This window comes from Camelina sativa, chromosome 5 (genome assembly GCF_000633955.1).
Source record: "Camelina sativa cultivar DH55 chromosome 5, Cs, whole genome shotgun sequence".
NCBI classification, from domain to species: Eukaryota; Viridiplantae; Streptophyta; class Magnoliopsida; order Brassicales; family Brassicaceae; genus Camelina; species Camelina sativa.
Window position 1 is genome coordinate 8,781,010 of NC_025689.1, and position 12,902 is coordinate 8,793,911.

General features: G+C 34.0%; 2 protein-coding genes across 5 annotated transcripts in view; one reads left to right on the forward strand and one right to left on the reverse strand.

Annotated features, from left to right (window-relative positions):
- Window positions 1–2,809, reverse strand: part of LOC104786238 (two-component response regulator-like APRR7) — a 4,191-nt gene extending 1,382 nt beyond the window's left edge. The window contains exons 1-3 of one of the 3 annotated variants that reach the window (XM_010511600.1): window positions 2,442–2,809; window positions 427–1,158; window positions 76–276 (exon numbers count right to left, since the gene is read on the reverse strand). In XM_010511600.1, the coding sequence (XP_010509902.1) occupies window positions 76–276; window positions 427–1,158; window positions 2,442–2,486 (978 nt within the window). In that variant the 5' untranslated portion in view covers window positions 2,487–2,809. Of the gene's footprint in view, window positions 1–75; window positions 280–426; window positions 1,159–1,249; window positions 2,061–2,441 lie in introns of those variants that run through there. The other 2 variants (XM_010511599.1, XM_019245785.1) reach the window with 2 other exon arrangements.
- Window positions 6,602–11,682, forward strand: LOC109124591 (pre-mRNA-processing factor 19 homolog 2). 2 transcript variants are annotated; one of them, XM_019245786.1, is made up of 18 exons: window positions 6,602–6,782; window positions 6,890–6,975; window positions 7,363–7,434; window positions 7,523–7,585; window positions 7,919–8,005; window positions 8,129–8,270; window positions 8,368–8,483; window positions 8,753–8,869; window positions 9,177–9,272; window positions 9,353–9,412; window positions 9,788–9,862; window positions 9,954–10,058; window positions 10,266–10,388; window positions 10,485–10,562; window positions 10,652–10,736; window positions 10,832–10,883; window positions 11,017–11,087; window positions 11,165–11,682. In XM_019245786.1, the coding sequence occupies exons 1-18, from the start codon at window positions 6,770–6,772 to the stop codon at window positions 11,299–11,301; spliced, it is 1,578 nt and encodes a 525-aa protein (XP_019101331.1). In that variant the 5' UTR covers window positions 6,602–6,769; the 3' UTR covers window positions 11,302–11,682. The 2 variants fall into 2 exon arrangements, with proteins under 2 accessions (XP_019101331.1, XP_010509903.1); XM_010511601.2 differs by having other exon boundaries at window positions 6,603–6,782; window positions 8,362–8,483.

Sequence of the window (12,902 nt, forward strand, 5' to 3'; positions counted from 1 at the left end):
AAAAAAAAAAAAAAAAATCATTGGAAAACAACATAACCAACGGTTTAATCCGGTTTGGTTTGATAAAAATCGAACCTTAATTTTCTTGTTAAAATTCCTTTCGTTCCTCTTCTTCATATACCTACGAATCTTCTCTTTCTTTTGCTCAGGGGAGAGTTTTCCAACTTTGCTCAACGTTGGATCTTCTAAACCGTTGATATCAACCGGTCCTAATGCTGAATTAGTTTGAGGTGCCGTCAAGTGGCTCTGGCTCTCGACGCCACCAACACCAAGTGCCTTCTTTAACAAAAGTAAACTGGTTAGCATAACATCAAAATACCAAACCGGTCATGTGCCTTCATAACCAAACCAGAAATCTTATTAGCTCCTTGAAGATAAACCAAACGTAAACCTGATAATATTTGTACAACAAAGAAAACTCAATACCTGGAGATCTTCTGGATTAAAGATACGTTTGATGGAATCAGGACAGAATAAACCACCATTATCAGCTTGAAAGTCCATGAATGGATCATGTGGCTTACTGATTTCGGATCCCACATGATTATTCCCGGGAAGTAAACCAAGATTACTTTCAGCAGATAATAAACCGGTGCTCATATAGGCCGGTAAACCGGAGGTACGGAAGAAAGAGTAAGAAGGGTTCAAGCCATGATTGTAACTTGGGACTGAAGAAAGACAATCTTCTTCGAAAACCCCTGGAGGAGGAGCTAGAGAAGAAACCGCCGGTAGAGACAGAGGGTCTCCAGAGAATGAAATGTTAGGAGGCTGGTGTGTAACTTGGAGTCCTGAAGAGAAATCAAACTGGTCTTGGCTCGTTGCCGTAAGGAGCTGATCGATGACTGGATATTGCAGTGAAGATGATGAGAAATCGATTGAAGCCGTTATGTCGTTTTCGAAATCTTCTTGTGAGTCAAAGATTATGGACAGATCCGTGTTGTTGTTGTCATCTTCTTCGTCTTGAAGTTCTGTGTTCTTGTTGTTGTTGTTACTGTTCTCAGTTGTTGTGGTTGTGTTAGTGTTTGAATGGAAGCTTCCGGATTTCTCAAGAATGTTTGAAGTAGAGGTGACTTCAGAGGTTTGATTGAAGGTTTCTTGAAAGAGTTGTGGATCGCAGAAATCGAAGATCTGAGCACTAAGAGGGCTCGTGATATCATCCTGATGATATATAGAACAAAGAAACGTTAATTAGATCTAAAGATTATTATATCGAGCAGAGAAAGTAGTAAATGATCAAGAAAGACATTACTTTAAAGCCAAGCATCAAAAGAAGAGAACAGAGGTAAAATTTGCTTGAGTCACAAGAAAAAGTAACGGGTGAGATCATTAAGTAGTTACAGGTTGGTTTTTAAGGCAGATTTATAAAAAAGCTCAAGTAATTAAATCTGTTTTTCTCGTGGCTTAATTATCTAGAAAGAATCTATAAGATGTTTTTATTCTGTTTTTAGACATCAAAACACTCCAAGATTTTCGTGTCATAAATCAAATCCAATGGTTTTTTTTTTTCTCTTTGGTTTCTAATTTCTGTTTAGGACAGCATAAATGTTGGAAAAGAGAGATTAAATGCATCTGTTCTTTCATGTGACATGTTAACAAGAAGTTGGAATAGCTAAAAAAGAAAAAGTAAAGAAGAGTGGTTTCTATAAAAGGAAAGTTTTCTGATTCTGGTATTTCTTTTTCGTATTGACAAGAAAAATTGAAATTGCCTGGTATGAACCAACATCAAGATTTTTATCCCACAAAGAAAAAGTAAAGGGCACTTCATTAAATATCAGAACATGTAAGAAAACCTTAATCATGATCATCATCATATAACACATCACAATGCTCCTAGTGAAAATTCACATAATGTGTCTTTCTATTTGCATCAAACAATACAAAATATTCCAAGGTGACCAGAGTTTTACGTTTGATGAAAATAAATCTATACTTAGATACGATAGAAATAGTGAAATGATTACTGTTGCTTTGTAGAACATTTTTCAATGCATGTGACGATTTTCTATTGGCTTATAAAGTACCAATCGTAACCGAAGAATGAGAACTATATATAATAATGATAATGTTCAAAAACTGGATTCGAAAGATAAATTGAAGTGTGTAGAGAATCACACCAAAGATTAAGAAAAGCTAAAAGGGAATGAAGCAATTTAAAAAGAGATCAAATGGAATATAAGGAGAAGAAAATGACGTTTCACAAAAAAAAAAATAATAATAATAATAATAATATAGTTCTCATAGGATTGTCCAAGCAAAGACCAAATAAAAGAAAAAGAAAATAATATAATTACTCAATTTATAAGATTAAACTCGAGTTTTATATGATCTCTGCATGTAAAAAATTCAATGTTTGAAAACAAATTTAAAGACAAAAAAACATCTACGCAACGCAACACATGCATGCGCATATAAATAAAAACAAGAATGAGAAGAGAAATTACGATGGAAAGCTGATCGTGAGACAAGATCATCACGTCTTGCAACATGTTTAGGTTAATTCTTTTGTATATCTTCAATGTTTAAATATGCGAAGATTTTCTGGGAAAATTAAAAGAAAAATTTCCCAGAAAAAAATCGAAATTATAGCAAGAAAATTAAAGAACGAGGAGGCTTCACGGATATCGCTTTGTGGAACAATGTTGGAATGACTGATGATATATGAACAAGAAACTGATCCATCGAAGATTATCAAAATATTCGAAAAAAAAAAAACAAAGAGATGATTGAATTAAAACAGAACAATATGGTTCTTCTGTTTAAGACAGAGAAGAAATGAAAATTTCTTAATTACAGTTTTCTGGAGAACAAAAAAAAGAAAAGAAAGAAGAGGTTATGGGAGTTTCACGTAACCATCATACATATATATACTTTTGCTTAATGTGTATGTATACATTTGTATATATATATACATGTTTGTCTGACTGTATCAGTGTATGTAAAAATATTATTTTCAATGTAATAAATTAAGTCGTTACTATATGCCACCATGGCACTTGAAATGTTACATACGATGACCACTTCTAGTGACGTGGCACTACCACGTAGATAAATTTGCTGATGTGGACAATTGCTTTCACATTAGGAGTGACCGGTCAATGAGTTTGACCCAGTTCTTGTTGCGTGGATTTTGACGTGTTTGACTGAATTTTTTTTCTTAATTAAGCCCCTATATTCGTGGAATTAGTTTTCTATTTTTTTTTCCTTTTAGATATATACTATTTTTTTTTATCTTGTATTTTCGTTTGCTAATTTTATTGACTTCTCTCGTGATTTTTGCGCAAAGGAGTGGAAAAGATTTCGACCAGGTCAGTCAAATATCGGAAAATATGAGTGGAAATTAAATAAATATAGTAAAAGATAAATTGTCTTTGGACAATAATAAGCATATTTGCCGTAAGAGAAAAAATATTAAGAAAAATCAGATAAAATTCGAAAACAATGTTTAACCAACTTCGAACTTTGATTCGTTTTCATGTGAAAATGAATTCATCTACGAAAAATTCTGTGATTGTGACATTTTTTGAGCATATAGGGGTCAATGCTTGGTACTGGTACCTTTAAGATATAAGTCATTCCCTCTAATCCTTTGAGACTTCACTTTCGTATACTTTTGTTATTCTAGTAACCATAAGGTCCATAACAGAAGAAAAATATGAGAAGATATATATATATATATATATCTAAAGGCTATAATCCTCGATCTTATTACCATTACCAATATGAATCGTGTTATCCATCAAAACTATACATTACGTACGAGTGTTTTATTTCACATTTGTAATTGTGTGTTGCCGATTCAACCAAAACACCATTTTAGTGTCTTTGAGAGTGTTCTATGATTTACCTATACTATTATAGATTTTGAGTCTGTGTTGCATTTCACTTAGTAAACATGTTATTTTATAAAAAGAAAAAACATATCTTATCTTTTTATTTGTTATAATCATGAGACATCAACATCGTCTGTCAGAGTATCTTACTTTGGTCACAAAAGTCTGTCTAGCATTTAAAAATCATTGTCACGAGTCTATCTAGTTACTCTTAAGTCGTCTGCACAAATTTAACGTTGTCATATATGCGATATTAACGGAATTTTAATTATGAGCTTAAACTACACAACTATACATGTACGTATGAGCGGTTAAGACAAATTTAAGGATTATCTGTGTACAAAATTTTCTAATTTGGGATCACGAGAAGCGCAATAAATAAATTGTTTATAGGGAGAACCGGAGAAGTAAACGAAGCGAAGATGAAAAATGGAACAGCTTACGATCAAAGCTGATTTGATGAATTGATACTTTGAAGATATGACCATCTTCGTCTAAAGTCTGATCCAATATATGCACACGCATTATCCAAATAGAAAGCGACCACCACTTCCACAAGAAAGATATCAGCTATGTTAAGTATATCATCTCAAACGTTTTTACGTACGTATAACTTAACATTAGAAGCAAAAAAAAGAAAACGTCATACGTATTTGAACTATAGTATATATGTCATTATTACTTCAAACTACTTTAATTTTGATTTTGTATGGGTATTTAGAAAATTAAAATGAATAATTTTGGATTTCATCATGGTTTGAATATGTATAATACATTTTCTTCATGAATCTTATATCTTTTTTTTTTTTTTTTTGGTGGGAATTGTATTTGTATGAGAGTTCGCTTTCATCTTTGGATCCTAAGAATATAACTTTTATGCAAATAGAAAGGACACATCTATCGTGCTCAAAATGGTACCCGCATCGTCCTATCTTTAGACATCGAAACTAAATTTATATACAAAATGGAAAAAGGTACTTTTTATTGAATTCATAGCAATATATACCAAAACGATCAACCATATATATATATATATATATCACTTATTGCCTTATCGTTCGTAACATATATATTTATATACGACCTATTTATCAGATAGTTGAGTTTTATTTGTAGTAAGAAAATGTCGTTATTGGTTAGTATATTGTATAAATAAGATACGAGATATGGCTGCTAAAAACGAACTGAACTTATCCTCATTGATCAATGTTTTTTGCTCGTTCTGCTTCTTCCGACTGGCAGCTTGAAGCTCTCGTTCCATCGACAGTGACATGATCAATTGATCACGAGAAAAATGAGTTTGTTTCATAACCACACATTACTAGCTCCTAATAGCACTATATGTTAAAATGATATTTTCTACTAATTAGAATATAGTTTCTAACAAATTTCTTTATGATAATTTACTCTTGATAAATTTGATATGTATCCCTTTAAATGGGATAAAGTTAGAGAGTAGTGCATATCACTATAGTGTGTGATTCGTCCAACCAGACTCATACTCGCACCCTTTAGTCATTTAGTGGGTTAGTAATGCTTCTCTTATCAATATAACTAGATGAGTACCCCCACTATATCTATTATACATTTATTACAATACTTTCTTTGCTTTTTATATTTTTTCACATTTGAAAGATTAAAAATTACTATATATTAATAAATAAAACTAAGATTTTTTAGTGAGGAGGCAAAAAATACTAAATTTTGTTTAAAGCTAAATTTCATTCTAAAGTGATTTTTGTAAAAGAAAACTATTAGCATATTTTTTTTTAGGAAGTAAAATAACCATACCATTTGCACATTTGATTGGTAAATAAAAACATTTAAACATCCTACAATTCTTGTCTAAAACTTAGATATTTAGATATATTTGTATTTAAGTTTCTCAACTAAATACCATGGGACTCTCAAATTCTCTTTTATCAAAAATATTTTTATGCAATTTGGTTAACTCTTTAATGGTTATAATTAAGATAGAAAACTTCCATTCTATCTAGCTATTCATTTTCTTCAATCTTTGGTTTTACTCTCGATACATCTTTATCTTTTGGTGATGCATCTACTTACTTAAAGAATACATCAACATGTTCTAAGTCTCTATAGATTTCTTATATAAATATTGAAATTGTTTGTGATATGAAAAAGAATAAAAGACATGTAAGATGTTTCAGATTCCTCTTTAATTTTAAATATGTTTGTTTTTAATTTAGGTGTTTTTAATTTGGGTTGATATGTGGCACTCCACTGCGTTACTCATATGGAGAGAGTTGAACAACTTTCATAGTAAGTTGCTTATTTTCCATTCTGTTTTGCTGATACTTTATTTTGCAATGCTTTTTTTTTCTTCCATTCTGTTTGACTTCCTATATATTTTCTTATTACCAAAAATGAAAGAAATCATCTTTTAAAAATATAATAGTTAATTTTATTTTGATTTTTATTAAACCCATCTAACATCTAAGATTTAAGAATTAAGAACTCCAATATACAATATAACCTCTATAAATTAACAGGTAACAAATTAATACTTTAATAAATCAATAGATTTTTTCCCCTCAATTTAGATAATAACAAGATTAGTAAGATATAGTAGTTCTATTAATTTATAGAGATTTTACTGTAGAGTTACTGTATATATGTGGATTTAAACATTTTCATAAACGTGGTCGTTTTAATGTTATATCCGGACCGACTTAGATCGAAATAAAAGCCCAAATATAAAAGAGGGATGTTAAAAAGGCCCAAATCCCTAGTAACAAACTGAAGAAGAGTGTTGAGCTTATTCTCTCTCTCTCTCTCTTCAACTATTTTCCCGGCTTCCGCATTTTTTCCTTGTAGCGCCGGACCGGAGAAGATAAAACCCTAGCTAGCTCCGCCCCACTTCAGAGGGAGTTCTACTACGTCCACCTTACTTCGTCGTATTACTCCTTCTCTCTACGATGAACTGTGCAAGTAAAGCTTTTATTCGCCTCTCTTTTTTTGTTTTTCTGTCACAATATGCCGATTTAGGGTTTTTTTTTTTTGTAATTGACGTTGGTGGCGGCACTGTGTTCTTGCAGTTTCCGGAGAAGTTCCCGCGGAGCCAGTGGTTTCGACGAAGTCTGGTTTGCTCTTCGAGAGACGATTAATCGAAAGGCATATATCGGTAAGCTCGGATTTCTGAAACTGTCGATTTCTAAACTTGCCTCGTTTCCTGTTCTCACCGGAAGATTTCTAGCAATTTGTGTGATGTTCGGTTGGTTTATTACTCAGTTAGCAGTGTGTAAACTTTGAGAATTTCGGTGAATTTGCACTTTTGGGGATTAGTAGTGAGATTCGGATTTTATTTCATCTTGTTTTCTCTTAGATTTATTAATTTCACCTGGTTTATATACTCTTTTTGAGAACTTACAAGATTCTTATCCAATCATTGATTCTGTACCTTTAAGTTTCTGGATGTGTGTATCTGTAAACTATATATCTCCAGTGGGAGCTCTTTCAATTTATCATTCCACCTTGTAATGCTTCCTTATAAGTTCTTTTCCCACTGTAGGATTATGGGAAGTGCCCGGTTACTGGTGAACCTCTTACCATTGATGACATTGTTCCCATCAAAACTGGGGAGGTAGTTTAATTTCTTTATATAATCTGATGCTGAGAACTGTTGAAGAAATTTGTTTAAGCTGTTCTAATTTCGTTTGATCATTGTGCAGATCATAAAGCCGAAAACATTGCAGACAGCTAGCATCCCTGGAATGCTCGGAACGTTTCAGAATGTAAGCTTTTGATTGTTTTGCAGCTTTGTTCTGGCCTTTTCTCTCGGCATTTTACTTGTTTTTTAATGGGAGCTTCACTATGAAAATATGTCCCTGTTTCTCTTATTGGTCATGTAGAGATTGGTTGATTGACTTAGAATAAATTTTCCAAGGTTGGTTATTGTAATTGTACAAGATTTTGTTAACTGAACATATTGGCATCTACTCTTTAGCACAGTTATTACGCTGATCATTTACTCGTTTTCTGTGTGCTAGTCAAGAGAAGTTGTTCATTAGTTAGGTTGATTTATTTAAAGTAATTGCGTGAGAAGTTTCTCGTTTTTGCACTTCTAGGAATGGGACGGTTTGATGCTATCAAATTATGCGCTGGAACAACAACTACATACTGCAAGGCAAGAGCTAAGTCATGCCTTGTATCAGGTAATTTTGGTTTTGTGTTTGTGCCACCAGTTTATGATTTCCATGGTCAATTAATTTACCCTTATTTTATTCTTCTTCATCCATTTGGTCTATTCATGGGATAATTTTACCCTCTGTTTGCAGCATGATTCTGCCTGTCGTGTGATTGCTAGACTTAAGAAAGAAAGAGACGAAGCACGCCAATTGCTTGCAGAAGTTGAAAGACATATACCTGCGGCCCCTGAAGCTGTGACAGCTAATGCTACTCTAAGTAATGGTAAACGAGGTATGATTGTACAACTTTATAATCTAAACTGTTTTGGCTAGTTAGTTATCCCTCTTGTAACATGTTACTATGCTCGTTTGTTGTATAATAGCTGCAGGTGATGAAGACCTGGGTTCTGATGCGAAGAAATTGTGTCCTGGAATTTCAGCTGAAATCATCACGGAATTGACTGATTGTAATGCTGCTCTTTCTCAGAAGCGCAAAAAGCGACAGGTACTGCATATAGATTCTCATTTATCTTTGAACATGCATTTGAAAGTCCAGACTTGACTTCTTGCTTCTTTTGTTTATTCCTTTCTTGTTTATAGAAGTCAAATGTGGTAGTTGAGGCTTATGATTTATCTTATTCAAAATATATATTTAGATACTAGGATGCGTTTAAAACTTAACAGGAAAACGTTGCTGCCTCCTGCCTGGTTTTGTGTTTTTTCTTTTTCTTGCGTTGGTTCCTGCTGTCTTGATAGTTTTATCATTTTCTGTAGATTCCTCAAACATTGGCTTCAATAGATGCTTTGGAGAAGTTCACGCAGCTATCAAGCCACCCACTTCACAAGACCAACAAACCAGGCATTTGTTCGATGGACATTCTACATTCTAAGGTTTGTCATCGAACGTCTTCTTATTACATCACTTCATACTTATTATCTTCTGTTTTTGGAAGACACTGCCATAGCATGTGATAGCCTACTGGCAAACGTCTATGATAAATTATTTGTATACAGCCTTGATTCCCTGGTTGGGGAATGGTCATATCATTGTTTTGTTGCATAATATTTTTATTTGCCTCCTACATACCAATACGCTGTGTATGATTACGACCAGTGATTCTTTGCATTCCTTTGATATTCCCCTACACTAGTTCTGGTGTAAAAGTTTACCTCTCAGTATTCTTAATTTGGTAACCAGGATGTCATTGCTACTGGAGGAGTTGATGCAACTGCTGTTCTCTTTGATCGTCCTTCTGGAAAAATCCTGTCAACACTGACTGGTCACTCGAAGAAGGTTTCTAACTTTTTTGCCTTAGATTTTTGCTTTATCTTTTCATGTAGCTCGGTGCTTGATATGTGTTGACCCTTTTATAGGTTACAAGCGTAAAATTTGTTGGTGACGCTGATCTTGTTTTGACTGCTTCTGCTGACAAGGTAATTCAATATACGTTTACAAACTTTATATCCATAGTATCAATTTTTTATGAATAGTGCCTGGTCATTAGTTCTGTAGGAAAATTTGTAATCCCACGTTGTGTATTGCCTCTGTTTTGAATAGTGGTAGCTGGCAGATACATTTGTTTATTTGAAGTGAAAAGATAACTAGTAGCCATGAGATCTTGTCTTATTCTGTAGATGTCATAATGCTATCTTTGAAAAACTTTGGTTCACTGCGAGTTATGAATGACGTTTTGATCACTCATACCAGAAACCTTTGCGATTTGTTGGATACTCTGTTTTTCTCAGAGGATATACATCACCAATTGTTTGATAGGTATATTTATTACTAAATTAGTGACTGACCTGCAGACAGTCCGTATCTGGCGGGATTCTGGGGATGGAAATTATGCTTGTGGGCAAACGTTGAATGATCACTCTGCAGAGGTAAGTATGAGTTTGAAGAACTCTCATAGTCCGTTGCACTTTCCTTATTCATATAATTTTTGTTTACTTTAGGCAATGATGCTATTTTCAGGTTCAAGCTGTAACTGTGCACCCCACAAATAAATACTTTGTGTCGGCATCCCTTGATAGTACATGGTGCTTCTACGATCTGTCCTCTGGCTCATGCCTTTCAAAGGTTCCTAAAGCCTTAAAAAATTAACTATTACCTGTCTTCTTTTCTAGCTTTGCCTGTATGATATATTACAGAAATAATTATTTATATCCACTAGAAACACAGTCTTCATAGGCACTGTCATATGAGCTAATCCTTAGGTCAGTGTATGTTTAGAGTACACGGTCTTTTCCTAATATGAGCCATTTTATATTTCTTGTGTTCTTTCAGGTATCAGAATCGGATAATTCACAGAAGGTGGGTTACACGGCTGCTGCATTCCATCCCGATGGTCTCATTCTCGGAACTGGTACATCTCAGTCTGTTGTTAAGATTTGGGATGTTAAAAGTCAGGTACAAACTCTGCCCTTCCAGCCTATATTGCCTCTTAAAATCACTAATTACGTACAGTGTTCGTCATTATAATTTCATTTTTGTGTTAAATAATAGGCGAATGTTGCTAAGTTTGATGGACACACCGGGGAAGTTACGGCTATATCTTTCTCTGAAAATGGTTATTTCCTCGCGGTAAGTACTTTGAACAACTAGGAGGAGTGAGAATACTACTACAGTTCTGCTTACTCGAATGATTTTCTTTTTGTTTGGGGAATGGATAGACTGCTGCGGAGGATGGTGTGAGGTTGTGGGACCTGCGCAAGTTGAGGAACTTCAAATCATTTTTATCGGCAGATGCAAACTCTGGTATAAAACTACCGTATCCGCTACAGTCGTTTTGTTGATAAAGGAATCTTCATGTATAAGATAGCTTGAGTAAAGATACTTTTTCTTTTGTGCAGTGGAGTTTGACCCTAGCGGATCTTATCTCGGTATTGCTGCATCAGATATCAGGTGAATACACGTTTGAGAATAGTTGATCAAAGCATCGAAGCTCAGTTTAAGAAAATATTAAGAGACCAAGCTCGATAACCTGCATGCTGGATATATCTAATTCAGGAAAATGTATTTTGTGTTGTGGCTGCAGAGTGTACCAGACGGCAAGTGTGAAAGCAGAATGGAACCTTATCAAGACACTCCCAGATCTCTCCGGCACTGGTAAAATCCTTTACCTAAACTCCTTCAATGGTCATATAGCGGTAGTGTTCCTAATTCCAGAACCCTTATACTTGCAGGTAAAGCTACGTGTGTGAAGTTTGGTTCAGATGCACAATACGTTGCAGTTGGTTCGATGGACCATAACCTACGGATATTTGGTCTTCCTGGTAACGAAAAAGCCAATGCCGATGACGATTCTGCGCAAGACCAGTGAAGAATCCGTAAAAACCAATTCAACAAATTCCATGTCTAATCTCTCAAGTTCTGTTGTATCTTACAGTATTTGCAGCCATAGGGAGAATTTTTACGGTGCGGGTCGTTTAGTGAGTTGTGATGGGGTGATCTTCTTCGATACTTCTTGAAATTCCACCCGCCCGTCACTTGAGTTTTCTTATTCCGTTTCTCTATCTTATAGGTTCTTCTAATCTCTCTTTGTACCTTCAAAACATGTACCATATGGCAAATGTGTTCTTTCTGTTGCCAATGATCGAAGCTAAATCAAATTAAGGCATTACTGTAGAGCCAAAATCGATAAACCAGATTTGGTACAATTTGCTCTGTGTTAGACAAAGGGGGTTTGCTTATTTGCTGCTAATTTCCCATCTCCCATATAGAACAAATGACATTTTCTGGTCTCCGTAAAGATTTCATCGTCACGCGAAATAATTAATAAGATACGATATGGAAGACTGTTAGTCAAGGTGCGAGACAGAGAGATGAGGGACACACTTAAAATGTCAATTAAAAAACGTAAAAGAAAAGCTTTGACTGTACTTGGTCAAACAAAATAACCTTGGTCAATAAATAACAGTGCACAATATTTACATTTTCTGCAACGTATATCTGATTCCTTTTGACAATTCCATGATTAGTTAGTTTCATTCCTGAAAAGATGTTAGTATGTTTGGTATCAAGATCTATACAAATCATGCCCTTCCCTTTTCTTTATTGTTCCATTATTGAAATTTTGGTTTAAGAGATATAATAACCACGTGTTTCTTATAAATTCTGAAAGAATGTTTTGTTGTGAAATGCTTTCTTTATTGAACTGTAACCAAAAAAAAAAAGGTCTATGTACATATAGGGGCTAGAACTAATTATGGAGAATAAATATATGGATACACATTTTCGTAAAACTAACTAATTCCCTTTAAAGTAACTACTCTTTGGTTTCATTTCAAAACAACCAACTGAAATAAAACAAAAAGAGTATATAGTAAGAGTAGATACTTAAAATTAGTAGACATGAATTCCCTTTTTAAATCAGGTGCTAAAAGAAGGCTAGTTTATTTAGATTAGAAGAGCAAGTAAAACAAAGCAAGTAAAACTTAATAATCAGAAATAATGAATGGTGTGTTATTTGGATTTACTGAAAAGCCTGCAACAACACCAAACTCACTGTACTTTGGCTTTAGAGACTGGTCAGTGGTGGATGAAGAAGTGTGTTTGATTATTTATTAAAATAAGGTAAGAAAAACAAAATTGCGCTCTCTCTTCTTTATAGTCTCTACTCTTATCTCTAATCCTAATCTCTTTTTATTTTATTTTATATATTTTATTTCTTCCACATATCTAGAGAGAGGAAAGAAAAGAGTGGTCATCCACACAAAGCCTTCCCCTAAAAAAAAAATAAAAAAAGAACTCTCTCTTTCACCATTAAAAACCAAAATTCAGAAAAACACAGAAGCTGCAAAATTAAAGAGCTTTTACTGAGCCACCAAACACAGAATTTCATAAACCCCCAAAAATAGTTAAACTCCAAAAACACACAAAAGATTCAATCTTTTCTCATTACCCCCCCCCCCCCCCCCCCCC

Bases quoted from the DNA above. Each gene is read 5' to 3' on its own strand.
- LOC109124591 (XM_010511601.2), top strand. The intron at 7,586-7,918 runs GTAAGCTTTTGA...TTGCACTTCTAG, and splicing joins TGCTCGGAACGTTTCAGAAT to GAATGGGACGGTTTGATGCT. The intron at 8,870-9,176 runs GTTTGTCATCGA...TTTGGTAACCAG, and splicing joins TGGACATTCTACATTCTAAG to GATGTCATTGCTACTGGAGG.